General features: G+C 49.5%; 2 protein-coding genes across 8 annotated transcripts in view; one reads left to right on the forward strand and one right to left on the reverse strand.

The window, feature by feature from the left end:
- The window catches only part of R3HDM2 (R3H domain containing 2), a 61,591-nt gene extending 38,098 nt beyond the window's left edge, over positions 1-23,493 (reverse strand). The window contains exons 1-2 of one of the 7 annotated variants that reach the window (XM_056322016.1): positions 22,542-22,666; positions 19,245-19,513 (exon numbers count right to left, since the gene is read on the reverse strand). Coding sequence is in view for 1 of the 7 variants with exons in the window: in XM_056322010.1 (XP_056177985.1) it covers positions 6,997-7,028 (32 nt within the window). In the remaining 6 variants the exon portion in view is untranslated. Of the gene's footprint in view, positions 1-250; positions 310-413; positions 2,517-6,996; positions 7,122-19,244; positions 19,514-22,541; positions 22,667-23,341 lie in introns of those variants that run through there. The other 6 variants (XM_056322017.1, XM_056322015.1, XM_056322020.1 and 3 more) reach the window with 6 other exon arrangements.
- A 737-nt stretch (positions 23,494-24,230) lies between these two features.
- On the forward strand, positions 24,231-27,696 carry LOC130141233 (inhibin beta C chain-like). Its single transcript, XM_056322024.1, has 2 exons — positions 24,231-24,758; positions 26,340-27,696. Exons 1-2 carry the CDS (start codon positions 24,413-24,415, stop codon positions 27,080-27,082), a joined length of 1,089 nt encoding a protein of 362 aa, XP_056177999.1. The 5' UTR covers positions 24,231-24,412; the 3' UTR covers positions 27,083-27,696.
- Positions 27,697-27,869: the final 173 nt, after the last annotated feature.

Here is a 27,869-nt window from a genome sequence, read left to right on the forward strand (position 1 = left end):
ACCAAGCAAAGACACAAGGAGGACCCATGAGACTGTCACGGGGAACTCCTTAATGACATGGAAGAGTACAGTATGCTTATCGGGGATTCCCCTGTCTCCCTTAGGTGCATCCCCGGCATCACAAAAAGAGGAAGGAGAAAGCTCATCTCACACTTTCATGTCTTGAATGAGATCACAGAGCAACATATTCATTTTAGTAGAGCACCATTTTAAATTAACCCCATCAAGCAGCAGAAATCCTGTCACTTACCAGAGAGGAATGATGTCAGGTCCCCATCCCTGAAACACTCGCTCGCATTTATACCTATACTGTATTTTGCATAGTGGGGGTATAGGGAAAGGAAAAGAAAAGTCTCTGGTCAATCTTTCTCAAGCCCAAAATAATTGAAGACTTATTCTAAAAATAAACTCACCGTGGTGGTTTTGCACTCTCAGCAGGTCATCTGTTTCCCGATTTCAATGGAGACTTCATTGCCACAACCAGTTCAAGAGGAATTTTGCCAAGATAATATTGCTTCTTAAAAGGCACCGCCAGCTCTCAACCCTGAATAAAATGCTAGAGATCTTTGCTGCTGCTACAGCAAGCTAATTGCTCTGACAAGCGGCTCTGAAGCAAAGCAGAGCCCAGCTGTTCAGAGGGATGTCATAGAAAGCTCTGCCAATAGCCACATGCACACCCCCCCTCCTGCTCTCATTCAAATACTTCAATGGAACTGCCTCTGCACAGCCCTGAGAAGGCTTTAAAGACACAGCATCCTTCCCCTGCCAGGCACTGGAGCAACACAAAGTAAATGTAGAAGCAAAGATGAGATACCACAGTAAACATCAGCATCTTCCAGAAGAATTCAAGTGCATGGACTACACTCTGTGGAATGCCCTACAAATGCCAAGGTAGGTCACAGGCAGCCTTGTTTCGCTCCTGTCATTGTTGCTGTCATGTTTCCAAGGGGTCAGTTCGTTTATGATTTCATTTCAATTTGGTTATTTTTTTTCTTGCTCATTTATTAGCGATTAAATACAGAGACAGGAAACAAGAAATGCAAATGGCCTCAGAGAAGTTTTAAACCTCTCAACTGCTTAAATTTTCCCCAGAAGGGTGTTTTCCATCCCAGACCTGGCAACTCTACAGGCACACAGCCTGTGACAAAGTCTCCTCTCCATATCCTAAAGCTTTCTCTGAAGCGCCCAAGGCAGCCTGGCTGAGCTTCATGCACAGGCAGCCTCCGTGATCGATCACAAGCACATCCTGTCCCTCACCAGGCTCAGAAGTTGCTTCTTGTTGGATTACAGAGATCTTCCAACTACAACTCTAAATGCTGGTGAACAGCAGGCAAGCTTCACTCTCCTTCAGCGCCCATGGTTCCTGCTGGGCAGGAGCCCATCCCAGGCAAGGTGCAGCCAGAATTGAAGAGAACACACTCTTGCGGGGCCAGTGCTGACTTCAAACATGATCAGCTCAGTCAGCAGCTGCTCTTGAGGAGGCTCCTTGCTCAGGCTGAGCTCTGGCAGTGCTGGGGCTGGCAGCAGAGCAAGGGGCAGCAGGGCTTACAGAGCAGCTGTCTGCAGACAAAAACTTTGAAGAGAAAGGAGGTGAAGATGAGAAGGCAGGGTAAACGTTGGCCTCAAGGAGATGGAAAGGCTGAAGGGAGACAGTTGCGAAAAGGTTGAGAAACACAGCTTTGACCGCATCCATTGCGAATAGCGTAGTGCTGTGCTTGTAAAGCCTCTTCAGGACTTGGATTTACCACTTTTGCCAAGTTAATGCAGTTTCTTCTAAATGATCCATTGCTAACGCAAAAGAAGCGGTCCAATAAAGGTTTTAAAGCTAGGAGACAGACAACAGAAACCGGATACGTTTCAGCTCCATGACAAACTGAGGTTCAAGTTTGTAAAGCAGCCCTGCTCTGCAAAGGACTTAAACGTATGCACGGGCTTCTGTCTTAACCTGCTTCAAAGCCTTCTGAATCAAGAATGTCTTCCCCATGCAGAAAGCAGGTGAATGCTCCTGGCCAGCTGTCCTCCTCTCCCTGCTGAGGCTGCTGTGATCCTGGCAGCAATAAACAGCTCCTTGCTTCTGTCTGCACCAGTACTGATTTGAGGAGGGGGTCCCATGGCTAAAGAACTGGAGAGAAAGGAATGACAGGTAGGGAGTAACAAGATGAATGCCACTTGCAACGCTATGCCAGTGTTTTCAAGTGGAGGGCCACAATTAATTGACCCCCACATTGGCTGAATGCAAAGGCTTCATGGATGTTACGTGAAACTTCCCCATCAGAAGGTGAACTGGATCTGCCTTCCTTGCAAGTTCCTTTTATGCCTCCAATTTCTGGCCACTTCAAGTTCTCCCCTCCCCATTCTGCAGATAACTTTTAAAATGAAGGCCTGCCCAAGGAAACTGCAGCATGATCTCCCAAGCTCTCTGAGAAACAGTCACTACTGTCAGAGCAGAGCAAACATGTAGGATGAGGGCCTTGAGCTGAGCTCATGGGCTCTGCTATGACAGTTTCTCAGTCCACTGCACAGAGACCCCCGAGAGGTGGCAAGTGACTGCGTTCGCAACAGCTCCACAGATTGCTCAGCAAAGTCAGCCTGGGCATTCACGTCCCCCTGGCAGAAAGCAGGGACTCACTCCGAGCACATGCAGCAGCTGAACTCAGCAAAGCTACAAGATTATCTCATAGAGATTAGGTTAACAACTCGGCATAAGGGTTTTTCCATCTATTTTGGGTTTGTTTTTTCCTGGCACCCAGGCAGGCCCCTGGAGTTTCAAACCTGGAGTTGTGCGCCCTGAAGAAGCTCTGGCAGCTACTTTGCAAATGAAGAAGCAACAGAAAGAGACAGAGGAGTTCAGGTCCAGGAGCAGTGCTCCAGCATGCCTTGCCCAGGTCAAGGATCTTTGCTCCACACAGAGAGCACCTTAAAATCTCCACAACACCTAGTGAAACACGCAGAGCTTTATTTTGCTAAGGAGCCTCTGTAGTCTGCTGCATTTCAACTCAGGATCCTTAAGGACAGTTGCTGGTGCCCTCTACTCCAGAGCCCTGCAGTGGCAAGATAAGTACTATAAAAGGAGGGAAGTTTAGATGCTGCTCTTCCCTTTTACCAGATCTTCCCATTTTCAGATGCCTGGCTGGCAGAGCACGTTAAGCAAGCAAGAACATACAATCAGTTTAGGACCCTCTGTCGAAACATCACTGTCAGTTCTTAACACTAACATTATAGCAGAAGGAAAAGATATTCCATAACCTGAGCCTGCAAACCTGGTCTCTAGCACTTAGATGCCTGGCAGGTGGCTCAGCAAGGACAGATTTCTAGTGAGAAAACCTTCCAGCCCTAGGACACAAGCACCTGCCCTAAACAGCATAGATGCCACCTCCTGCAGGCTTGTCCAGCTCTTTCAAAAACCACTGCCCATTATCACTATGAGTCGGCAGCATTTCATCTTCGGGGAGCACACATGAGAGGATTTCCTAAGCTGCATCTTTCTCCTTAGATGGGTAGACAGTAAATCCTGGGCAGGGGGAGGAGGAGGAAGAGGAGTGAGTCAGCCCCACCAGCAGCCTGGACAAAGCTCTACAGAGAGGGCTCCTGCCTTTCACACCTGAGAGCCATTCGCTTAGGCATCACGCATGTGTGCACGCACACAATGAAACTAGGTCAGTGAAAGCGGGGCACAGGAAAGATGCAGCAGCTCTAGGTATTGTCTGTGCACCCAGCCTGCAAGGAAGCTGCCTAGGCCTAACACAGTGGTATCGCAGAGCAAACAAAGAAAAAAAGCGACAAGACACATTTCCTCCTTCCCTGGCAGATGTATCAAATGAGCCTAGGCTCTAATTTGCCCAGCCCAGCTTCTGTTGAGAGAAGACATGTCAATTCCGTAGTGGATATAATCCCATCAGAAGGGGAGAAAAAAAGAAGTCAACACTTGCGACTTCAAACTGGTGGAACGGCACCGGTACAAACAAACCCCCATCACCGGCCCTGGACTGGGCTCCCCCACGTGACAGGCACATACCAGGCAGCCTGCAGCAGACATCTACAGTGGCTGGAAAGACAGAAGAGCGTTACCAATAGACTTACATGCATTAATTTATCCACCCGAACCAGAAAACTCGCCTCTCCTCTTAGAAAAGGGGGAGAAATGCAAACACGAATCTGGGACAGACTCCTTGTTGCAAGCATGTCAAACACCAAGGCTCTCACTTCTGCTGGCCTCAGCTACCATAGCATCTCTGGGGATGAGGAAGAGAAAGCAATCCTCAAGCAGCTAGAGAACTCCATCATGGCCTGTTCTTTGGGCTGGAACTGACCTTGCTCACTGCATCCTGCAGCAGGCTGCAAGCTATTGTTAATTACTAAAGTGCACAGGTAGAAACACACTCTCCAGAGAGAATACACGTCCAAGGACATCATGAGCCTGCAGACTGCAGGGGAGATTTTGCTGCCTAATGTGACTCAACTTCAGGGTGCTGCCAGGTATACGCCAAGTATCTGAGCTAAGGAACACTCTTAATAATAACCACCACACATGGCAAGTCAAAAATCTCTCTTCAGTTCTCCAGGCCACAGGCTCGTTTTGTTTTGCAGGAGTGCACATGCAGCAGAAAGACTTCTTTGTGCTTGGCATCAGGAAGCAGGAAGGATGAGAACTGCAGCACCATGCTGCTGGGAGCTACCTACCCTAACATGTCCCCAGAGAAAAAGCCCCATGAACATCCAGAATGAGAGCAGGCACCCATGGAAAAGCTGAAAGCAGGAGACCAGCAGAATCCCCACAGCTGGGGCTGAAGGGAGGATAGTCTGGTCTTACTCATCCTTTTCCATTGGGAACACAAATAGAAAAGAGGGAGAACAGCCAGGATTCCTCATCAAGACCATGACCACCTGAAAGATCTCTCCATGCAAGTCCTACAATTAGCATGTTTTTCTTACCTGGCCCAAGGTCTCCTCAGAAGAGGCCACAGCAAACAGACAAAGGGTAGATTGAAGGAAAAAAAATAAAATAGTACCTGCACAGTGAAGACTCCACTTTCAAAAGTCAAGAGTTGTTGAGGTGGATGAAATTCTGAGGAGGGCAGAGAAACCCAGGCCATCAGGAACTTTGAATGGCTTCTACTACCAGAAAAGAGACAAATTTGGCTTATGCCCAAAGAAGCAAGACCCAAGAGTCAAGCCCTGTCCCACCCTGTCCTCAGCTCACCCTGCTGCTGGGAATCAGTGTCACTCCAAGTGTTGCATGACACAAAGTAAAGGCACCTGCTACTCTTACACACCCGGGACCCAAAACCAATGTGAGGACAGGGGGGGAGCTCCCGAAATGAAGAGAAATGATACAAGAATGCTTTAAGAAGCTTACTTGGCCTAAAAGAGAAGAATTTGGAAATTAGATTGTAAGGAGAATTAGTACTTCACTTCGGAGCCTAGTAGAAAAAAAAAGCACACTGCCCTAGATTTGTGTTTCGTTGGACTAAAGCATTTAGCTTAGCAGTAATCACAGCTGCACTTTCACAGCGCGCTCAAAGCCACAGTGCTCATAGCAGCTGCACCTGCTGCACTTCAGCATTTAAAAACGTCCACTGCCCAGTCCCTTGCTCAACTGTTCCTGGGACCACCTCACCCCCTAAATTCTATCCCCCTTCAGCTCTCCCCCCACTCTGTGCCAAGGACATAAAGACACAGTAATCCTCATGTCCCGAATGAGTCAGCACACAGGAAAGCACACACTTGCTCCATGCCAGCAAGACATCCCAGCGTGAGCTGAGCATGGCACCGGGTGAATTTTCGACTTGCAGACATTTCTGGACCACCTCTGCAAGGGGAGGCAGGCAGAGCTGCTGTCCCTGCTCTCCCTGGCACCTCCCCGAGCAGGAAAGCCAGGCGGCAGCTCTTCCCTCCGGCCAGTTTCCCTCCTCCTGGCGGCTGGAGGGACAGCAGTCTCCCCAGCTCCATCAGGAAGCAAGTCCAGAAGCAGCAGGGATGCAGAGCAGCTAAATCCATCATCTCAGAGGGACAAAACAAAGGCAAAAGAATACAGGAGAGCCAGAAGAAGACGGGAGGGGAAAAAAAAAAAAAAAAAAAAAAGACAGAGATGGCAGGAGAAAATATAAATACTGAGACGCTCTTAAGGAAGAAAGGGGAAGGGGCAAATGAAGTTCAGTGAATAGCTGGAAAAACCTTTCTGAGATGAAACATCTTGCCCACCCATTCCTTTTAAAGGATGTGCTGCCATCTCTGATGGATAACGGTGCCTGCACTGGACGTGGCAGGGAGGAACAGAGAAGGGTTTTAAATTTAAAAGAAATGACAATTTTATACTAACTAGAAATTAAACACCACCCCCCCCCAAGGAGCTTTGAGTCAACCTCAGCCATGCCCACAGCCTCTGACGTTGTCTTCTCCTCTGCATGTGCATGCACACACACATGCACGGAGGTTTCTTCCTCCCAGGCTGAAGTCAGTCTCCAGGCAGTAAAAAAGAAATTTTCTTTTCTTTTCTTTTTTAAAAAGGGACCTTCCATTCAAATGTGGCTCAGCTGAGGATGTGTTATCATGGCAACCATCCACTCCCTGTCTGCCCCAGCAAGGAGAACATTAAACACAGATTTGAACGATCCTGCACTGGCACAGGCTGTGACCAAGCCCCATCGTCCCCTCCATCCCCTCTCCAAGCCCAGGCTGGCGTGATTTGTCATGAACCAAAACTGTCAATGGCTCAAGACAGACACGTGGGCAGTAATGAGCAGTGGAAAAAACGTAGCACACTCCATTCAGCTCCAAACACCGATAAATAATTCAGGAAGAGAAATGCCGCAATACAGAGCACAGCACAGTTTAAAAATAGAACATGCGCCGATGCCAGAGAAATGGAGGGGAAGCAGAGAAAAGCAGCGAGAGGTGGCATGAACTAAAGCATGTGTGTCAACAAACTGGGCAGCTTGTGGATGCTGTAGCAGCCTAGCTCTACATATTAAGCCCAGCAGATGTTTATTTGCTTACCCTTTAAACTGGAAATCCAAAACAATTATCATTATTAATATGGCAACAGCAACCAGGGCTACCCCTTCTGGATCAGCGCCCTGCAGCAAGGCATATACCCGAAAAAAGAGAAACAGCCTCCACGCTGAAGAGCTTGCAGGAAGTACGTGGGTGGGAGTACGTACAGCGAGCGTGTCCTGCCCACCCTCCTGGCAAGTGCGGCAGCGACTGCAGCAGCACGGGCACCAGCTGCCTGGTGCCCAGGGTCAGGTATAGTCCGTCACCTGCCTGTCCTGCTCAGGTGGGGAGCACACGTGAAGCCCAGATAATGGAAGCTGAGCTTCAAGAACCTCCTTGGTACGATCCGTTTTCTATTGCGGGGCTGAAGGTGAAGCAAGCACTGACTATTTCTAATGGGAAAGTTAAAAGCCTTTTTCTCTATTCAACTGTTCTCTTCTAAATCCAGCTACCTTATGTCCAAACACTTCCACTCATCATTCATAACATCAGTTGCTGGCCAACTGTCCTGACATTTACATCCCACAAAATATGTAATATACAAAAATATATAAATACACTATATAAAGACCACCACCGCCCCGTTAGGCAACAAGCACAAAGAGCTCCAAAACCTGTTATTGCCCCTCCTGCACTAATAACTGCATGTTAAAAAACCCCAAGACAAACAAACTTTGTGCTAACCTAAAATACTCAATTGCCTGAACAAGGCTGCAACACAGGCATCACCTGTATTTTCATGGTGGGAATTAGGACACAGCAAAGTCATGTAAGTAAAGTTAGAAAGGTCATTATCAGATCCAAGAGTTCCTCCTTGTGTAGGCTGCAGAGCCCAACACATTTCACATTTACTATTAATTACAAAGCAGCCCTGGTCATGGATACAGGCCCTTTATCCCAGTTTGCCATTGGACTGCTCTAACGAAAAAGATGGTCTCTCCAGGTTTTGCAGAACCTGTGAAAAATACTTTGACAGATGGCTGCCTTTTTCCCTCCTCGCAGCTTCAAAAAATAACACCAGAAAGACACCAATCCCTCCCTGCTTCCTTGTGAAGAACAATATCAGTTTCCCAAGTACTTGTAAGACAGGAAACTGCTGCTAATAAGAAAATATAAAGTATATTTTTAATAAGAAAAAAATACTGTCATGTACAGTTAATTCAAAACTCAGTATCTCTGTACACAGAAGAAGCTTTCCATAAATATTTTGAGGCCTCCCCCCAAATATAAAAAAAACTATTGAAGATGTGAGGGAATAAACACAAAAAAAAAAAAAAGAAAAAAAAGCTGCTGAGAGGAAGCTCAATAGACAGACCTGCTGCCTGTTTGTAAGGAACCTCAGTTTTAAAGAGGAAACCAGACAAGCGGTTCCTTTGGTTTCAGCAAAGATCTCCCAAAATGTATTCTGCCCTAAATTTGAGCAAAGGTGAACAAAACTGTGTTAGCCTTAATCACTGGAGCACTGTAAGGTAACATCAGTCTGCTTCTCTGAAGGGCAATTTTAATGGAAAACTTGCCTAAAACAGAGCACATTGCCTTGCTGTGTTTTCACATGGTCCTGTTACCTTACTTGGCTACTAACGTACTTTTAACTACACGACCACATTTAACGTGCAACGTGAACTGCTGCTCAGAAGATGCTGACAAGAGACTTTAAAGGGAGAGAATAAGAAACACAAACTTGTGCTACAGCTGAAAAGCCCATGCTTCCATCGACCAGTTTCTCCATCAGCAGCCCCCCCTCCCCCCCAAGGGAGGGAGCCGAGTGGAAGAACGAACACCGGGCACCCTGTGAAGCCTCCTGCCTACCCCAGCTGCAGGCAGCCAGCAAGAGCCAGCATCACTGCACAACACGCACCTGCATTTACAAAGCAAACCCCAAACTGCCACATTAGGTCCGATTTTAGGATTTTTCCCTACCTTGCCTCAAACTTGAGGCTGTCACGGTCCTATTTACATGTTCCACAGGCAGGGGTCACACACTGGCTGGTGTCAGCCTGCTACCAGACACCGTGGATTAAACAGAACTTGCCCGCCTGGCACCGAGTGGCCGTGAGTTATCCGCAGAGTGGGTGATGCTGTCTTACAGCCAGCTGCTATTTCTGGAAAACATGTAATGTTACAGTACTAGAAGAAAATGTAATGAAAGTAGTCCAACCACCATCTTGGGACCTAGTAATTTCATATACATTATCAGAATTGCAGTTCAGAAAAGAAAAATCTCCCAACACCCTCAGAATTTCTGATTTCAAAGTTTTGTTTGTTGAACATATTGAAAAGCTCATAATGGGCACCTGAAGCCAATCCCATGTACAATGGACTTTCAATGTTAAAAAGCCATTTATGTCTCAGCCCCTGATTAAAGTATTGCTTGCTTGAGGTCACAGCAGGTAGCAACTTCTCCTCCCACCTCCACTCCTGCACCCTCAATGGAAAATTTTCCTGGATTACTTTTAGCTACTGATACTGCTCAAGGGTTTCTCTCTGCAATAGCTACCCACACTATTCCTGAACAAGTTGTTACAAAGCTGCTTCCTCTCTCTCTCAAAAAAAAAAAAAAAAAAAAAAAAATCACTCTGCATTTTACTAGTCTATTGGATACAAACTAAAATTATCACAGAGAACAAGCTTAAGAAACAGCCTGTGGCTTAGGGAGGCAGAGGGTATGGCAGTGCTATAGGTTTCAGTTCCAGGAAGTTTTTAACTCCAGGCACATGCCATGCCGGTATCAAAGGTTCCTCAGCCAAGGTTGAATTGATCAGCTTGATCAGGACACGTTGTTAGCAGGATACTTGGGGGGTGGGGTGGGTATAAAATAAAATAAATAAATCAAGGCTTATACAATCATGCTGACGTAATTCATCTGCACCTCTTGTCTAACTAACATTTCCACTCAGCAGCCACTGTGGGGGTACTCTCACAGAACCGCTGAAACCTCAAAAGAAAGCCTTCTGTTAAGTGACCAGATAAAAGAGAACCTGTTAATGCTCCCGCTAGTGGCAGGAGAGAATCTCGAGATCAATCCTTAGCACAAAACCCATCCAAGACATTGATCGTTAAGAAGCTAGGCTCACCAGTGCTGCTGCTCACTTAAAGAGTTCATTTATTCATATAATTATGTTGGTACAACCCTCAGTTGTTACAGGCCAGCGGTTTCATTATCTAAGGGGCTTGTTCCCATAAGCAGCAGCTCTATCAGATGAAGCGCAGTTTTTCCAATACAGACACAGCATCAGGCAGGAGGGCAGAGCTGCCTTCGCTGTACCAGCACAGCAAAGCCATGCTGCTTCGGCTGCTGAAGCCCCACAGATACATCACGTGTGAAAGCTGACAATTTTGCCAGTACCACTTTCCCAGTTTCAGGGAGCTATGTGCTGGCAAGTCCACGTCTGAAATGCACACAGCACGGAGGGTTTTACGTACATCCAGCCAGCGCCAACGAGGCGGGCTCCTTCTGCAAACCCCAGGTCCCTGTTTAAATGAAGCCAAAGAATAGCACTCCCAGCCTTGGTTCGAAACTGATGTGGGGGAGACATGGGGATGGGCAGCCCCCTGGCTTGTGGGCTACTGTAATTTTAAAGTGAGAAAGCAGTTTTGAGGTTGGACTAAATGCACCCACTTACGGAAGCAGAACACAAGCACCTCCTCCCTGCATTCCCCCGGTGTTCTGGATCTTCATTTTTTTTTCTGTCCATGCGCTCCCCTTTCCCTCCCAAGGTCAAATCACAGTAGTAAGAGTGGGCTAAAAGCACCTGTTCGTTTTGCTTTGGACATGGGGAAACAGGCAGGACAGGATCCTATTTCCCAATAGACCGTATGCCTAAAGCCTCCCAAAGAGGTCAGTCTTTCAAATACAGCAAACACCATCTGTAATGAAGTGGCTCTTGTGTCTAAACTCAGCTCAGCAGAAATTAGTTTCTCAAAGAAAAAGATGTCAAAGCAATACAAAAATTTTAAAACTTCATTAAAAAAAATACAAGCGAGCTGCTACAAAGAGTAGGCTGCATCTGCCCACACTCAATAATCATCACCGAAATTCACTGGGAGGCAGCAGTGACTCAGCCTGCAGTACAGAAAGACAGCCTGTGCTCCCAATACATAATGAAACTGGGCTTATACAAAATCATAAATCTGCATGCGCCCCATTGACAACACACATGCAGGGGAATCCCAGCACCGACAGACAGGCAGGGAATCATCAGCCTGTCCTCCTGCTGCTGCCCACACTCAGACACAAAAACGTCTGCAGAAGTACACCTCACCTTTGCTTCAATCCGGGAACTAGGTCGTGTTGTCTTGCAGCTGGATTTACTAGGACTCAGAAATCAAGAGAAGGTTCAAAAAAAGACGGAGGAGAGTGGGATCTATTTGAAGGGGGAGGGAAACTAGCTATGGTCCTCAACTACATCCCACTATCCTTTCAAATGTCACCTCCAGCTCTTAAAAAAAAGGATGGGGGGGGTAGAGAGAGAGAAATCTATGCACAGTTTTATTAAATTGCTCCATTGTGTGAATGGATTAATCATACTTCCAGTAAAAACCTTAAAGTATACAATTACTGCAGATCACCTCCTGCCCAATAGCCACAAGAAACATAGGGCTTTCTTACAGACTGCACTGTCTATCTGTCTCATGCTGTCTATCACTTAAAAAACATGTTTCTCAGAGGCACCTTCTGTGCTGGCCTCCAGAACAACTCCTTCGTTCAGGCATCCAAGGCCTTTTTCCCAGAACAACCACTAGCTCTGATCAAAACTAACTGATACATACGGCCACTCAGCAAATTAAAAAACCTGTCCCATGGAATCAGGACTTCAGCAGCACAACACATCCGAGTGACAAACCCTTCTGCCTGTTCACAACAGGGCACTGGCCTGTAAGCCAGGGAAGTGCAGGCCTCCTGGGTCCTCACCCTAGCTCAGCTCTGCGTTCTGATGCTATGATCAGCCAAACAACAACTTCTCCCTGTTCTTCAGATCATTTGCCTGTAAAACAGGGATTACATGCACCTACTCCCAGTGGGGTAGAATGGATTAACATATTGGTGTTGCAAACTCCCCTTCTAAATCCCTCAGTGTACAGTCATGAGTGGGGATGGGAAGGGACAGGGGTAAGACCAAACCAGCTTTATTATTAGCCCCTGCTGTGGCTCTGACAGGGAGGGCCGCCCAGAACTTTGTCACGTTCCTTGTTCTATGTCCCAGCACTTCTCCAAGCAGCTCTGGCCATCAAAGTTTTTTGGATCTCTACAGGATCCCTGCAGCACGCATTTGCCTTGTGTGCCATGACAGGGAGCACATAGGCCAGAGAAGCTGCTGAGAAACAACACGCTTCTCTCTGGATTGCCCACACATTAAATTTTACTTCATATAACACAGTGGGCATATGACCTCTACTAGCATTTCTCTCCTGCCCCCATACATGCACACTCCATATGCAGTCACTTACCTAAGTGCTGACACTGCGTGAGACAGAGAGAAGATCTAAGTCTTCATTAAAAGCCTCTCACTGCCCTTGATTTCCTTGTGAGAGGCACCTTTCTGTCCTAAGTCCACCTAGTGCCTCAGTTTCCCGAGCACCTTGAGCTTCCAGTCCCTTGTGTGCTACAAAGCCCAGCAGACCTGGCTTAACTCACTGCCATGCAGCTGCCTGCAAACACCAACAGTCTTTTTGTCCTCATTTCTCTTTTCCCCACCTGAAGCCACCTGGTACCACCATTCCAGTTCCAGGGATAGCTGTATTTTTAAAGATACATCTAAAGCAGCAGCTAAAAGAGTTGAGGAAGAGTTTTTAAAGTCAAGTAGGTGATTTAGAAAGGATCTCCCTCCTCCGGCCAGGTTCTGGCCTCACCACAGCATCACCACATCCTGTTTATTTTGTCCACTGCTGTTACACGTTCTGCCTGCACTGCCTGACACTGTATTTCTCCAAATGGATGTATGTGAGAAGAGTATGAAGTGATGGGTATAATTCTGTAGCATCCATAGCAGCGATAAGGTCTGTGCAAGTGCTCACTGTCAGTAGTCACTTTGGTTATAGTTTTCCAGAGGCATTCGCATTCAGGCCAAACTAACAAGAGCCTTCCAGTACTCAGTGATTGATATGGGCAGCCAGTGGGATTCCCAAAAAGTTTCCAAGATTCAGAGTTTGGCACCTGTTACCTGCAGGAGCATCTCTGACATCTTTGTTTTCAAAAGAGGCCAAGGTGCCAAATTAAAATTCAGCATCAACTGGAAACGGGTTTGGGATGCTTTTGAAGATGTTACCCATTAACAGTAAATTTTGGTTTCCATTATCAGACATACACACAGTCTGACTCACAACGAGGCATCCTCTGCTTACACAGGCCCTTTCCTTGCAAGATTTCAAGCTTCCCTCCCCCCCCCTCCAAAGCAATTTCTCCTGGAGGAGAAATAGTTTGTTGCACCCATGGTTCAGACTACCAGGATGTCCTGGCCACACACTGAACAAAACCCAGGATAAAGAGTCCCATTCCCTTTCTCAACACCAGCAGTACTCTTCCATTTTATAAAGACACGGTAATAATCAAATCGGTAAGACGACAAAAAAGGGCAGAAACTAAAGTGCTAAAATCAAAACACACGCTGACGGTGTATCTCACGTGTTCAGCAGGCCACCGAGATCACCCAGAGCTAACAGCAGCGCGGCTCCACAGGTACTTCTCACAGACAAGGAAGGGAAGGCAGGAAGGTCCCAGCTATAAAGTTCTTGTGACATGATTCAGAAGGAAGACATTACACTGATTCATCAATTCAACCTGTCACCCGAAACCAAGCTGTTGGGAAGCTTCTACCGGGAGCAGATATATATGTTGTTCTGCTTCTGTATTGAACTTGGATTTAATGAAGCAGTTGAGCAGCAGATGCAAGAGCTTATTGGAGGCCACCTCCCTCTACTGCTCAGGGAGACTGGATGGTATCTGCCTTTACTCTCACCAAAGCCTCCAGAGATCGGTGTTGCCGCAGCTCTACCTGCGCTATGTTTATGGAACCAGTTGAAAAGCACGCAGTTCATTTAGGTATCTGCACTTTCATGTTGTCAGCTAATTTCTGAGTGATCCTAAAGCAGTTATCCAGAAAGAAAAAAGAAATAGGCTATATACTAGGTCATCAATGGATCTAGGCATTAATGAACCAAATTACAAGACCCTTCAGGAAGTTGCCCAGGTCTCTGCAATGGTGTATGGGGAAAGCAGCATTGTTGGGGACCTTGTAAGTGGTATTGTTCTGTAACATTGGGTGAGTAGCAGCATCTCTTTTACCAGCACTTTTGCACATTAAACAAGTGAAATGTATTTTGAGTGTCGGATGACTGCTGAATATAGGGGTGATAGTAAAGCCTCTTAGCTGATTTTCCATAGTCACCATGCTTGGTCTTCAGAGATGGGGTATCTTAATGGACAGATACACAAAGCAAGACTTCTTGCTAGAGGAAGTTAAAAGGTGGCACTAATTACCTGTAATTCACAGCCAAATCATCCCATAGATAAGCCAGAGAACAAGCCTTTAGGCATTAACACAAAAAAAAAAACCCCAAAACCAAACGCCCAAAATATTGCAAACACCCTTTTTCACCTTATTTAAAGTGCTGGGAAGGATCAGCTAGAATTAAAGACAAATGCAGCGACATAAACCCAGCTGCTTGCTGGAAAGAGTCTACCTGGTCATCAACCCTCCTTCTGTATTCCATTGCAATGAGGAAGGTACCCCACAAATTGTACCAGCTCTAAACTTCTTTCCACCACCACGCCTTCTCCCCAGAGCAATGTTCTCTAGCAGGAGTGAGGTGACCAAGCCACCACCAGCTGGAGGTGCTGAGATGTTGCATTAATCTCTGAAGTCCACCAAAACAAAGAGCATCCAAACATGAAGCACCTAGATATCCAGGGCTTGCGGCATCTCTGCAATAAGCTACAAACATACAGCAACAAAATAATCTAATAACTCTAAATAGAGCAGTACCTATTTTACTAGCATTAACTTCCAGAAATTTATACTGTAAAAAGCAGCAACAGTCCTGGGAAAAAAGGCACTAGAGAGGCAAAGTCAGCCTTTCAGTCATATCTGGCACCAGAAAGAGGAATCCTTGATAACAGTTCATTCAGGCAGAGGTGGTGAAAAAGTCTGGGCTCTTGTCAAGCCCAGTCGCTTCCATGCCATGGTACAAACTCCTTAATGGTACAGAAGTGTTACACATAGTGGATTCCCAGGGCAACTGCTGGTCCTAAGGAACCAAGATCCTTAGATGAAAGGAACTGGGAGAAGGACAACGGGTTATTATTACTAACTAGTACCGACATAAGCTGAAAAAGCATCCAAACCCAATATTAACTATTCTACCTATTTAAGGGTGATGCTTCAGCCTCAGTTAGTGAGATGCAATCACAGTATCAGCTGAAGTGCCACATCCCCTTGCCACAGACCCAGCAGCATCAGTCAGCATTGCCACTTGTTTCTCTGACCTCTCCAAGTCTTTAAGATACACCACCACCTACAGCTGCAGGCACTTCCAAAATACAGCATTAAAAAAAGATTCAGACCAAGGTGGAAGCTAAATTCATTTGGCCCATACAGTCTGTTTCCTCCCAGCATTACACTTTCCTGCCAGGGCTATGTCAGCAAGCAGAGAGACACAAATGTCTTCTGCCTTTTGGTCACTCTAGGGGCTGACAAACAAGTTGTTAAGTTTTCTGACCCTGCAGTCACGGTCCATCACAATTTCAACAGGCATCAGATCATTTAGATGTGGGTTTCAGTCTCTGCTGGGGGCTTTGGATCAGGTCACGGAAGTATGTTTATGAAGAATTTAAGGCAAGAAACACAACTCGACATAGGCACACCAAGGAAGTACCAGGGGCACAGAACACTGGCAAGATCATTTTATTAAGAATGTATCTTCAGCCAAATAACAGCCCCTTGAAAAGCCTTCAGCACTCAGGTGCCAAGCTGCATTTCCTGCCGTTACACTGGACTTCCTCCTCCGAATTACTCGGAAAACAGCAGCTTGCTGAGCAACACCAAAACCTGCTGTACCTGAGAAGCAACTAAGGCAGGGGGAAAAGCAGTTCCAAAATCTGTCCTGGATGTTTTGATAACACATCCTGCTGTATAGCCTCTTTGGCAGTCACCTCCTCCTTAAAAAAAGGAAATATTAAAAAATGATCGAATGAGTACTCATCTAGTTGAAGTTTACTATTAAACAATAGAATGAGATGAAGTACCCTGCATACATGCATATATACACTTGCAATCTTTGGTGCTGGGACTACCTGCATGCATTCTTCACACTTCTCAGACAGCTCTGCCCATTTTGGCATGAAAGCACTCTCCGTTCCTCCACCTGATTCTAGGTAGTAATTATGCAATGACAAAAGTACTTATAGTTAACATTTCTCCCATACACTAATTATTTTCATCCACCAGCATCTCCCATACAAAGGAAGACAAGAAAGAAAAGTTAAAATACGTAGATCAGAACTCTAGAAGATAGTGGGGGAAATCCAGGCTCCACTGTAATCAGAGAAAGCTTTGTTCACACGCCGCATTTACAAATAATTGGAGGGTAGAGATTAAGACAACACCTGAAGACAGGCTGAGAGAGTTGGGGTTCATCCTGGAGAGGAGAAGGCTCTGAGAAGACCATGTTGTGGCCTTTCACTAATTAATAGCAGGCTTATAAGAAAGATAAAGCCCTTTTACTGTGGCCAGCAGTGACAGGACAAGGGTTTAAACCGAAAGAGAGCAGATTTAGATTGGCTATAAGAACTTTTTTTACAATGAGGGTGGCGAGATACTGGAACAGGTAGGCCAGAGAAGCTGTGGATGCCCCATCCCTGGAAGCACTTGAAGTCAGATGGGACAGGGAGGGCTCTGAGTAACCTGATCTAGGGAAAGATGGCTGGGGGAACTGGGGTTGTTTAGTCTGGGGAGGAGGAGACTCAGGGGGGATCTTCTCACTCTCCACAACTGCCTGAAATGAAGCTGTAGGCAGGTGGGGGGTCGGTCTCTTCTCCCAAATAACTAGCGACAGGACAAGAGGAAATGGCCTTAAGCTGGTTTAGATTGGATGTTAATGTCCTCACTGAAAGGGTGCCCAAGCATTGGAACAGGCTGCCCCGGGAGGAGGTGGAATCACTGCCCCTGGAAACGTTTAAAAAAACCACAGAAAAGATGCAGTGCTTAGCAACACAGTGTAGTGATGGACTTGGCAGTCCTGGATCAACGGTTGGATGTGATGATCTCAAAGGTCTTTCCAACCGAAATGATTCTACGGTTCTACGTCCCTGCCCGTGGCAGGGGGGTGGATGAGATGATGAAGGTCCCTTCCAATCCAAACCATTCCGCAATTCTAAAAGAATTTAAGCACTGAAACGAAGCTAAGCCCCTGACCACTCCACTCCTACAGATATATATTTTTTTAAAAAATTATTATTTTCTTAAATGGGTGATTTATACACCTTCCCCCGGAAAATGGGGTTTTAGAATAGCAGCACTGACACAATCTTAAATTTAGCAACACAAATGGCATCACCACTATAAGGGGAATTGGATGCATCTGCGCTCTGACAAGAGGATGAAATATACAGGCAGAAGAAGAGGTACTGCAGAACAGCTGGAAGAATGGATTTGACATGGACATTCTCCACTGCTCTGATCCGTAGGCCAGTACTAAGCAAGAGGGTCTGCTTCTCCCAGAGCCAATTCCTTGGCATCAGTATAGCAATTTCCTTCCCGTTCAGTTCAGTTGACTGGGCCCCTTTATTCCTTCCACCCCCTCCTAAAGCCTGCTACAGACAACCTGTGACAACTACAACAGGGACAAAGCAAGAACAACAAAAATTTCCTCAGTTTCTGTGAAATTAAGCCATGCTGCCCCACCTCTCCTCCCAACACTAACTACTCCAGGCAACAGCAGAGTCCCAGGTCCTTAAGTAACAGTTTCCCAGCCACAGAGAGAGTGGCTGCACATAGTTTGACAAGTTCTCTGGGACTTGCTTCCTTATACATCCATCTTACTTGAGAAGGTGCTAGTTTATTCCCAGGCCTTAGCTTTTACTTAACTAGAACAAGACATGCAAAGTTGCAACGGTTTTACTCAAGGGATAACGTAACACCTGATACTAGTTGAGTCAGCGCAGCTTTGGACATACATAGTACACTACACTAAACCTTGTTTGCTGGCTTTAGCTCCTACCGATCACAGAAGCCAAAAAGCCACATGCAGCACCACACTGTTTAAATCAGCTACACCATGTTTCTAGTTAGATGTGATGCAGAGAACTGCACCCAGAACACCCTGGTGCTGCTCTCAGCCACAAGAAAAACTCAAAAACTTAAGCCCGCCAGCATTACCAATTCTAAAATATTCCCCTAGTAGTGAGTCTGTCAGGAGCTGGAGCAACCACTTAGAGAAAGAAATACTGTATTTGCTCCAATAAGGGATTAACTTCAACTGTCAGCATTGCACATAGTTCTGCACTCCACACAGCAGGCTGCTGAGAAAGGCCCTAAGTAATGCTGGAATCTGAAAAACAGAGCTAGTTTTATGCAAGCATGATGCCTGGCTATATCAGATTGTGTCTGGAACCCCAAGAAGCACCACCACCACGAGTGGTGCGCAAACAGACCAGCTTCCTCCAGCATCTCAGCAAGAGACAATCCACAGGTATCTAAGAAATTCCAGTGTTGCAACTCACAGGATGTAAGAGGCCACAGTCTGCTGTAAGTAGCATTACATTCCGGGAAGCTGAACAGCTAGATTTAGAAGCATCTGCTTCTTCCAGCCCAAAGACTAGTACCCTGGGAGACTGCAGATCTTGTCCCAAAACAGCAACAAACAACAAAGACAGAGAGAAGAAATATGAGACGACTAGTTCCTTTAATTCCACTCTGCTGAACGGACTACCAGCCTGGAGACTTGACCCTCACAAGTCAGATGGCTGCAGCTCAAAGCAGCACTTGACTAACTAGCATTATATATACCTCTGAACGGAGAGAAACACAGCTACACCACAGAACATAACTTCTCAGTTATGATCCTAGGAAGGTCTAAGCAAACAAAGCTAAGAGCCAGAGAGGAGGACAATGCTACGAACTATCATCCAATATTGTTAAATTATTCCAGGTTTCATTGACCTTGAGAAGGTAGCTCAAGTTGTCCCTTGGGAACCACTCAGCGAAAACTGCAATGCCTGCTAACTAAGGGGTCAGTGAGCTCTATATCCTACTCACCTCTAGGGCACCAGTCCCCAGTCAGTCCCCACTCATCAGCAGAGGGAGAGATAAGAGAAGGACCACATCCAAGTGCTGCTTCTCCTTCAGGACTGGCAGGAGTTGATTTGGGAGTCTTAATCCGGCTCCTCAAAAGCAAGGTGGTGTCTCCAGCAAAGCACCATCATTGCAAGCAACCTGTTGAGATCCATCCTCACTTGTGCAATCCCTGGAGTCTGGAGTAATGGCTTACTATCCAGTGAAGCTGCCATCAAACATCACACTGTCATCTTGGTGGACAGAGAAGAAGAAAATCAGTCCAATGTCTTTCCTCACCATCCAGTTTGTTCCATTAAAAAAAAAAAAACACAAAACAAACCCTCATATTTGTAAATATACACACACAGACAGGAATAAGTTTCCAAAGTTTTCTATGCAGACACAATCTGCCCTTGCATTCCAAAGAAACAGGAACAAGGAGGGGGAAATCTTTACCAAGTTTAACAGCTCTTTGAAAATACAGAGCTGTGGAGGGAGAAGGGAGACCCTAAGAGAACATTATTTAAAAGAAAAAAAAAAAAAATTCAGCAAATCATCTGTGAACTGCTGAACTATTGAATTGCCATTTAATCAGGAAGGAAGGTTATGGCAAGCATACCTAGTATGATTTAATAGAGAATTTCCAGCACAAATTCAAGGACACAGAGGTTACGTCAGTCAGCCTTAATAGGCTACAGGTAACAAACAAGATAGAAATAAAAAAGAATGAAAAGACTGGAGCACAAGGAATCAGAACTATTTGAAGTATCCATGGGGAATCAGGTCCCAGTTCTCAAAGGGAGGTGGAGAACAGGTCAAGGCAAGAGATGATACAAGATTCTCAACAAGTACCAGCAAAGAAAACCAAACTGAGACCAGCCACATACGGAACTTCTCTGCACGCTGCTAGCAGAAAAAGGAGCACCGAAAGATATTTTGAATTAGCAAGGGCACTGTCTTCATTTGTAAACAGGCATGTGCTCATCTGCTTTCTGACAAGCAAACCAGGTCCCACAACATATTCCTACTGCTCCCCATGCAGACAGGAGAAAACAACTCCTGTGCACACCAATGATTTGGGATACCTGTGGCCTACAGCACACTCTCTTCTACAGTATCTGTTCTTTGTAACACCAGACAGCCTTCTTGGCACAGTTGGCAGGTAAGGACAGCTCTGCTGCTCCACAAGTCTTGAACAAGCAGCCACAACACCATACCAAAGAGCTTCTCCCCCCACACCACCCTTCCCTACTGTTAGGGCATAACTCTTCAGCCTGTCCTTTGTTTGGTGATAAAACAGGCGCCAAAGCGTGGCAGTATTTCCAGCTCCCCAAGTAGGCTATCTCCCTTTATCAAGTCCTCTTTCCAACACTTCCCTTCCCCATCCCTTTGCGTTCCTTACACTTTTTAAATTTTGACTTTGCTCCAAAAATAAAGGCAGTCAGTAACCTACACCTACCGAGCAACACAGGCAGAATTAACAGCAACTCTGCATTTCCAGCTCACATTGCATCTGCATCCTCTTCAGCAGAGGGATTCAGATTCTAATGGATCGCTTTGCATGAACAAAGGGTGCAAAAGCATCAGAACTTATAATAAACTCAAGGCTTCTTTGTACTCACAATTACAGTGGCATCCTTGAGCTCTACAAAAATAAAGCCAGCCCTGGAAAGCTGGCACTTCTGCCAGAAGCTTGCTTAGCATTCCTTGCGGTGAAGCTTGTTCCCTTACCACTCCAGCTACATTATCAGCATATATGGCTAGAAATACACCTCTGTTTTCCAGACATCTTTTGTCAACACTGAAGCATCACAAAAGTATATAAAGAATGAGCAGAGCTGAAGCAGTTGAGCTCACCTTTAAGTGCTCAGGAGAAAAGCTAATGCATTTCTGAGGTGATCAGTCTCTATGTTAAGATGACACCTACAAGCAACAGGTTATTCAGAATGAACAGGTGTACTGAGTAGGGGGCTTGATAGTATCTGCAAGCTGGTAAATCAGCTCCCAGGAACAGGAATCAATTCACCCCTCTGAAAAATCTAACACCTATTTTTGGGCACAGTTACACTACGTGAAACCATCACAGACAGATCTCAGACAAAAAATGCAAACAGGTCAGACAACCACCCATAGCACCTTTTAGCTGAGATACAAAACTGGAAACCAACGTGAGAGAATTTTAAAGTCCCAAGAAGTCACAAGTCAAAATGTTCAGGAATGCACTGCAAGGATACTGGTGACACTGCTTCCCACTTTTTATTTTTATTATTTTTTTATTAGCAGCAGAGAGCTGCCTTACAAGGAACACTTCACAGTGCAAGGAGCTACTGTGTGTAGCACTGCTGAAGGGCAGAAAAGAACAAGAACGTAAACCTTATGTGCAAATTAAAATGCAAGGCAACATCTAAAATGAGTCTTCTGTACAGCCAGCCCCGATGTCCCGAACACTGCACCTTCATTGTTTCTGGGAGGTAGGCTAACTGTAGTACAGGCTCACCAATGTATAGTACACTCACACCACAGTGAACAGTCAACCTGAGGCATGGGCAACAGGTGAAGACACGGCAGAAAAGGGCAGATACTGGGACAGATAAGGGGGATCTTACACCAACCCCTGTGCAGGACAAGTAAGCTGGAGTAAGTCAAAAGGACACAGCTGCAGATGTACAGGCCCTAGATAGAAGAGAAGCAAATAAGGACTTCACCAACAAGTTCAGGTCCTCTGTGGCCTAACAGCTGGAACAGCTGCTCATTTAAGAGCAATCAATAATAAAAGAAATGGCAGAAAGCCATTGGGGTCTGCAGAACACCTTCAATGAGCCAGTTACAAACTGGCTAGAGCCTTGCCCACCATTTAAAAAGCTGGCACAGCCTTTGCACAGCACTCGCCCAGATCTGCAGTGCTTTTCTGAAAGACAAACACCCTCCTAGCAGTTTCTGAAAGGCAGAGCATCATCGAGCCCTTTATAAAGCCAGAGGCCAGTGCAGCAGCCTAGGCCTGAGCTCAGCTTTCTTGCCCATCTCAAAACAAAAAGGAAGAGGCCAGAAAGGAGGATGACTGGAAATCAGAAAAGGTTGCCATCAATGAAAGCAACAATCTAGATCAAATTTGAAAGGAAATAAGGGCAGGGATTAAAAAAGGTTCACACGATGAGCAGCAGAAGAGAAGCAACAATCCACCAGCTCCATCTGTTTACACACTGTATCAGGAACTCAGGACAACCTCTACCAGACCATTCCAAACACACCAGAGGAAAACTTTAAGCAATATCAACTTACCTGTGAAACCTGTTGCCAGAACACTGCACTGGCAGAAGTCAGTGGCAACTCTGACACTCGGGCAGAGAGGCCAAACATCTACAGGTACCCAAAAAAGAGGATTTAAACGTGTCACGGGGCAGAGAACACCGAGTTCAAAAAAAGTAACAAACCCGCGCTCCCAGGTACCCCCTCAGTGCCCTGCGCAGACCCTCCAAAATCCCGAAATCCCTCCAGCCAAGCCACGAGACAACGAGCCCTCCAGCATTCCCAGGCCTGTTACACGCATCAGGGTCCCAGAAGCCCGAAATGTTTCCAGAACAGCGTTCCGAAGGAAAGACCTTGTTTCTGAGGATGCCAGAAAACCCCGCTGCGCTTGCCGGGCGGTGGAACGGCTGCCGGGCCACCAGGGCCACGAGGCCTCGTCCCCCACCTGCCGCTCCCCTCCCGCCTCGGCCCCTCGGCCCCGGGCACCCAGCGCGGCCGGCAGGGCCGCACGATGCCCCAGCGCCCCGCTGCCATGTGCTCCGCCAGCTGCCGCGGCCAGGTGCCCCGCTGCCACCACGGCCGGCAGCGCCCGGAGGCGGCAGAGACCCAGCCGGGCCCCGCCGGAGGCAGCCCCACGCCGCCGCCGGGCCCGCCCCACCGACCCCCCGGGGACACACCGGCGCCGGACCGTGGCCCCCGCGGGGACGAGGAAGGAGCGGAGACGCGGGGAGGGCGCCGCAGCCGGGTCCCAGGTGGCATCGCCGGCCGCCCCCGAGCCCCAGGCCCGGCCCCCCCCCGCCCGAGCCCGGTCCCCGCTGGCGGCGCGCACTTACCGGGCCGGGCCGCGCCGGGCCCTGCGCCGCGGGGCCGCCGCCGCCGCCGCCACCACCCCGGGCCGGGCCTGGGACAGCGCGGGCCGCCCGGGCGGGGCGGCGGGGACGGCGGGCGGGCGGGGGGACAGGACGGGGAGGGGGGGGGGGGTTGCCGGAACGGGGAGAAAAGGGGAAAGAAACGGAAAAAAAAAAAAGGGGGGGGGGGGGAGGGGGGGGCAAGAAGCGGTGGGCCCCTCCCCCGCCGGGCGTGCGCGCTGCGTCACCGCTCCGTGCGCATCGCGTCTCTTTCCCGCGCCCGCCGCGCGCCCGTTGTCGTAGCAACCTGCGGGACGCGGCGCCGTGGGAGGCGGGCGGGCGGCGACAGCGCCCCCTGGCGCGGCGGAGGGCGCGGCGGGCAGCAGAGTTGCGGCCTCCCGGCGGGGACGGAGCTAGACCGGAGGCGGAGCCAGTCGTCACACCGTGGCCCCGCCCCCCCGACCGCATGACGCCGGCCGTGGCCGGGGTCCGCCTCCCGCCCCCCGGGGGTTCGCTGCACCGCGCCAAGGGGGGGTCCACACTGTGCCACGGGCACCCCTCCCCGTCGCCCCACGCCGTGCGCGGGGACCCCCTGCCATCTGCCTGGGGTGGGCGACGGGGTGGGACCGGGGTGTTCTCCCTCGGCCGGAGCAGGTTGCCCGGAGCCGAGCCCCAGCACCCGCGCAGCCCCTGCCGAGGGGGCAGCCGAGCTCCGAGCCCCCCGACCGGGAGCGTCACCCGTCCGGGTCCACCTTAACCCGGAACGAGCCGCGCAAGCGGCTGCCCCGTGGCGGGAGAGGCTCCCGCGGGATCACGGCGGCGGCGGGGGGGGGGGGGGGGGGGGGCGTTTATCTCGCCCGCGATCAGCCAATATTTGTGGCCACGTCAGGGGAACGAGCCCTTCCCCGCTCGGTGCTCCCGGCTCCGGCACCACCATCCCGCCGCCGCGCTCCGCTCTCCGGCGGCACCGCTGCTGCCCCGCTTTGCCTTCTTTGGCTTAGCGGACAGTCGGAGGAACACTGTGAGACCCCCAAGCTGTCACCTCCTAGCACGGAGATGACAGCCGCGGTGGCATTCCTGCTTTTGAGCCTTCTGAGGATGGCGGCTCCCGAGGGAGTGTGGTGCCCAGCCTGCGGGCTGGCGGCCCTGACCCCCACCACGCAGCGGGACGTCCTCATCGCACTAGCAAAGCAGAGCATCCTCTCCAAGCTCCGCTTGCCAGACAGGCCCAACATCACCCAGCCCACCTCCAAGGGGGTCCTGCTGACCGCTCTCCGCAGGATGCATGCGCAGCGCGTGGACATGGCCTTCTCCCCAGGGATGCCCCGTGGTGGCAGCGACCCACACCTGCGTCTTGGGTTGGGTCTGCAGGAATACGAGATCTTGAGCTTTGCTGAGTCAGGTGTGTACAGAGCCCACATTCCATGGGCACCGTGGGCTGGGCCCTGAGGTGGGGGGCACCAAGGGAAGGAAGGTCTTGCTTGTGGGGAGGTGGTAAGAGGTTTCCCCCTCTGCACAGGTACTTTGAAGGCTCTGCACAGGGGCATCACGCTCCTGCAAGCAATGCCAAGCTATGCAACAGGCCGGTGGGCACACTGCTGCTGGAAGGACTGGCAATGAGAGGCTCTGTATCCATGTCCCGAGCTTACCTCAACCAGCCTCCCCTTGCCACGGGGCAGTGGAAGCACTAATGAGTCTCTGGAGCTCCTCTTATTTACATATGGGACATGCTGGGATGAGGAGATGGGTGCAGGAGCAGGGACGGACTGCCACACCACCTGAATTTGCTGCCCATTTCTATTGAACCCTCCCCACTTGTGCTAGAGGTAGAGGGGTCAGATGACCGTGTTTTCCAAAACACAGTTTTAAGCCTAGATTCCCTATCAGCTCGCAGTGTGCGCACTGAGGTCCCTCAAAGCCCATCTGCTCCCTGCACTCAGCTACATCTCCACTTCCTACCCAAAACATTGAGCAGCCACATTTCACTCCAGAACCAGCTGCATTCCAGGGAGAAGAGAGCTCCCCCAAACTGCTCAGGCTTCCTGACAAGTAACACTGGAAAAGCAGGGTCCTGTATCCCCCCACTTCCCCCAGGCAAATGCAGCCTTCTTTGGAAGGAAGCAGAATCACTGCTCCGTCCTGCAGAGCATCCTTCCGCACCCGTGCTTTGCCCAGCCCAAGCTGCTGCTTGTTGAGGTGGAGGGGGCACACACTCCCCTTTGCATGGCTGCTGTGGCATAGCAAGGGCTTGCCATGTCTTCCAAGTCCTCTGGGAACAATGCTCCTCTGCTGCACATTGCGTCCCCGTACATGAGGACAATGGGGAGTTGTCTCCTGGCTTGGTGGAGCATCTGCTAGAAGCAGAAGAGCCGGTATGAGCCACGGGGCTGAGCCTAGTCTGAGCCCCGCTGCGCTGTGCCAGACCACAGAGGAGGAGGGTTGTGTCCTCACGGGCAGAGCTGTGCCAGGGAGCCCAGCACTGCTCTCATGGTCCCTGTCGGCTGAGGTCCCTGTCTCCTTCCTTCATGAGGAGAAGAGGCAGCTCTGCAGCCTCAGCAGCAACAAGGGTGGGATGTGCTGGAGCAATTTCAGGCAGTGGTTCCAGCCATGGAGAGCAGAGGTAACCCTGGAGGTGCAAATCAGCGTGACTGCCTTAAACCCAAAGCTGGTTGACGGAGCCAACTAACCTACTCCAAAATCCTCCAGCACCTTCACTGACAAGGGGGCTATCAGGCCAGAGGAGGTGGAACCAAGCCAGGTTGCTGCATTCAGCACCGGGCCCAGATGCTGCTGCTTCAGAGCAGCATAAGAAGGAGGAGCAACAGCAGTGCAGGGAAGTGGGGACCCCTGCACCCCTGTGTGTACTGCACCCTGCTCCCTGGTTTGGATATACCTCCCATTTGCTCCAACTCAGTGGCCCTCAGCTGGGGGGAGCCCCCCTCCTCTCTTCACCTTCTGACTCTGCTTTTGGCTCTGTGCACAGGGTCCTCCACCTCCCGCAGCGCTCGCCTGCATTTCCACTTCGCCCAGGAGCTGGCTGGGAGCACCGAGATTCTGCACGCTACCCTCTACCTCTTCTGGGCAGTCCCTGGCCCCGGGACGCATCCTGTCACCGTCAGACTCTTGCAGCCAGACCTGACGGGGCTGAACATGACCATGGCCAGTGAGACACAGATGGAGGTGCAGAGGGCTGGCTGGGCCACGCTAGACGTGAGCCGAGCTGTCCAGAGCCTCTTCGTTCGAGGCAGCCAGAGGCTCACTGTGGAGCTGGAGGTGGCAGAGGACTGGGGGTCTCCCCTCCTGGCTGGCCACAGTGATTCTCACTGGCCATTTGTGGCAGCCCAGGCCCGGGCCAGGACGCCCCACCGGGTCCAGCGGCGTGGCATTGATTGCAGTGGAGACTCTCAGATGTGCTGCCGCCAGGAATTCTTCGTGGACTTCAAGGAGATCGGCTGGGAGGACTGGATCATCCAGCCGGAGGGATATCACATGAACTATTGTGCGGGGCTCTGCCCCCTGCACATGGCTGGCATCCCTGGCCTCGCCGCCTCCTTCCACACTGCTGTCGTCAACCTCATCAAAGCCAACAATGCAGACGCAGCCGTGGACTCGTGCTGCGTGCCCACACAGCGTCGCCCCCTCTCTCTGCTATACTATGACCGGGACAGCAACATCGTCAAGACCGACATCCCCGACATGATTGTCGATGCCTGTGGCTGTACCTGACTGGCGGCCTGAGGAGGCAGGAGGGCAGGACCTGTGCTGCGCAGGGCTGCCCTCCTCCCAGCCCCTCTCTGGCAGTGTGAGACCTGGCGAGCTGCTGTGTTTTCTCCTCCTGAGGCTGAAGTGTCAAGGGTGATGCTGAACCTGTAAATCCTCTCCTCCCTCACCTCCCACAAGGCTCTTTTCCCCCTTCAGATCTGCCCATGGGTTCCTCCCTGCCCATGAGCCATAGCCTCTGAGACCGGCTCCTGATGGACACCAGACCCTTCTACATGCAGGACTCTGCAGAGCACGACTGCCCAGTGGCTGAGGGCAGCCCTGGCTCGCCCTGCTGCTGGTCCCAGTCCAAGGCCATGGTGCAGCCCTCAGTGCTGCAACATGAACATGTGCTCTTCAGGTAACGGGTCCCAGCAGCAGCCACCTCAGGCTGCTGGGGGAGGTAGAAGCTGAAAAGATGCTGGGGGATGGCTAGGCCAGAGGGGAGGGGTCTGTCCACGGGGCCCCACTCCTCAGCTGGACGTGAGATTGAGTGGAGTAAGGAAGGGGAAATCGATCCCAGTGGGAGGAAAGTGTCTCCTTCTTCAAGCTTCCCAGCTATCTGGTATTCAATAAAAGACTCCCAGCCACAGCATGTGCACATGTATGTGTACACATATGTATGCCCTGTCATTAGCCAGCACATCTTCCACCTCTCCCCAAGGTGCAGGGTGGTGGATGTGCCTTAGCACAGTCATCTTCTAACCAATGACTTATTTACAAAACCCAGGCCACAGGGCTGGGCATCCACTGC

The sequence above is a fragment of the Falco biarmicus genome, chromosome 19 (genome assembly GCF_023638135.1).
Source record: "Falco biarmicus isolate bFalBia1 chromosome 19, bFalBia1.pri, whole genome shotgun sequence".
NCBI lineage: Eukaryota > Metazoa > Chordata > Aves > Falconiformes > Falconidae > Falco > Falco biarmicus.